The 1,911-nt window shown below is 36.8% G+C and overlaps 1 protein-coding gene across 1 annotated transcript; it reads right to left on the bottom strand.

The window, feature by feature from the left end:
• Window positions 1-374: 374 nt before the first annotated feature.
• Window positions 375-770, bottom strand: LOC137633431 (uncharacterized). The gene has a single exon (XM_068365728.1). The coding sequence runs from the start codon at window positions 768-770 to the stop codon at window positions 375-377; it is 396 nt and encodes a 131-aa protein (XP_068221829.1).
• Between the last annotated feature and the right edge of the window lie 1,141 nt (window positions 771-1,911).

Raw genomic sequence — 1,911 nt, 5'->3', positions numbered from 1 at the left:
TAGACAAGATTAATGACATGTCTGATACCATTGTCCTGCAGTAAACTAGAAACGGCTATATTTGTTTCATATGAATAAATAATCTTATCTTAAATACATGTTTGTCATTTGTTATTTTTCAATAATGAATAAACAAAAAATAATTAGATATACATGCACAAACACACGCACACACACACACACACACACACATATATATATATATATATATATATATATATATATATATATATATATATATATATACATATATATAATATATATACATACATATATATATATGTATATATATATATATATATATATATATATATATATATATATATATATATATATATTCTTTTTTTCTTCTTTGTCTGCATCTTTTCCCACTTTTATGTGGGGTTGATGTTGCTGGCCAGCTTTCTCCATCTACCTCTGTCCTGCACTTCGTCACAAGTTAATCCCTTTGATCGAAGGTCATCCTTGATACAATCCATCCACCTTCGCTTTGGTCTCCCTCTCCTACTTGTTCCCAACATCTTCATTTCCATCACTCTCCTCCAAATATACTCTTCATCTCTTTTCATGACATGACCATACCACCTCAGTCTACTTTCTTGGATCTTACCTGATAGTTCTCTAACTCCTATGGTACCCCTAATCACCTCATTCCATATCTTATCTCTTCTTGTCACCTCACACATCCATCTCAACATTCTCATATCTGCCACATCCAGTTTCTTCTCTTCTGTCTTCTTTATTGCCCACGTCTCAGCTCCATACATCATTGCCGGTCTCACAATTTTCCTGTGTACTCTACCTTTCAACTTAACCCCTATTTTCCCTTCACATAGTACTCCATGCATTTATTTCCCCAATTCTTCCATACTGCTTGTATTCTGTGGTTTATTTTTGCCCCATGATCAGCATCCTCTGCAACTGTTGATCCCAAATACTTGAAATTTTCAACTCTTTTCAATCTCTCTCCTTGTAAACTGACTTCCCAATCTCCCCATTTTTCAATCTCAAATACTCTGTCTTTTTCCTGTTGATCTTCAATTCTCTATTTTCCATTTCTCTTCTCTACTCCTCCAGTTTCTCTTCTACTACCTCTTGCCTAGTGTTATACAGTATAACATCATCAACAAAAAGCATATACCAAGGAGACTGATCTCTAATACCTTGTGTTACTACATCCATGGCCAGATCAAATAGGTAAGGGCTCAATGCAGACCCCTGCTGTAGTCCCACATTTACTGGGAACCTTTCTGTTAGGCCTATACTGCTCATAACATTTGCTTGTGCCCTCTCATACATATCTAGGGTGATTCTTACGTATTTCTCAAGGACTCCCTTTTCTCTCACACATTTCCACAGCTCCTGACGTGGTACTCGTTCGTATACCTTCTCCATGTCAATAAAGACCATAAGTAATCCTTTATGTTTTTCCCGGTTTTTCTATCATCTGCCTCAAAGCAAATGTTGCTTCTACAGTCACTCTTCCAGGTATGAATCCGAATTTTTCCTCACCAATTGTTGTTTCATTCCTGAGTCTCTTCTCAATGATCTTCTCCAATATTTTCATAGTATGGCTTATCAACTTGATGCCTCTGTAGTTGCCACATTCCTGGATGTCTCCCTTTCCCTTATGTATGGGAAGGATTAGGCTGCTTCTCAATTCCTCTGGCATCTTTTCCTGATTGAAGATCTTCTACGTCAGGTCCCACTAAATATCTATGCCTTCCTCTTCAAGACTCTTCCATACCCCTACTGGTATATTATCCGGTCCTGCAGCTTTACAATTTTTCATCTTCTTTACTGCTTGTTCTAATTCTCTTCTAGTCACTCCTATGGTGACTGCCTCGTTTGGGAGTCCATCTTCAAATACTGTTCTAGGGTTCTCCTCATTCAATAGTCCTTCAAAATAAG

Source organism: Palaemon carinicauda, chromosome 3, assembly GCF_036898095.1.
Source record: "Palaemon carinicauda isolate YSFRI2023 chromosome 3, ASM3689809v2, whole genome shotgun sequence".
Taxonomy (NCBI): domain Eukaryota; kingdom Metazoa; phylum Arthropoda; class Malacostraca; order Decapoda; family Palaemonidae; genus Palaemon; species Palaemon carinicauda.
This window is presented reverse-complemented; position numbering and strand designations above follow the sequence as displayed.

Excerpts from the sequence above, each read along its gene's own strand:
- LOC137633431 (XM_068365728.1), bottom strand. The coding sequence starts at position 770 with ATGATGTATGGAGCTGAGACGTGGGCAATAAAGAAGACAGAAGAGAAG.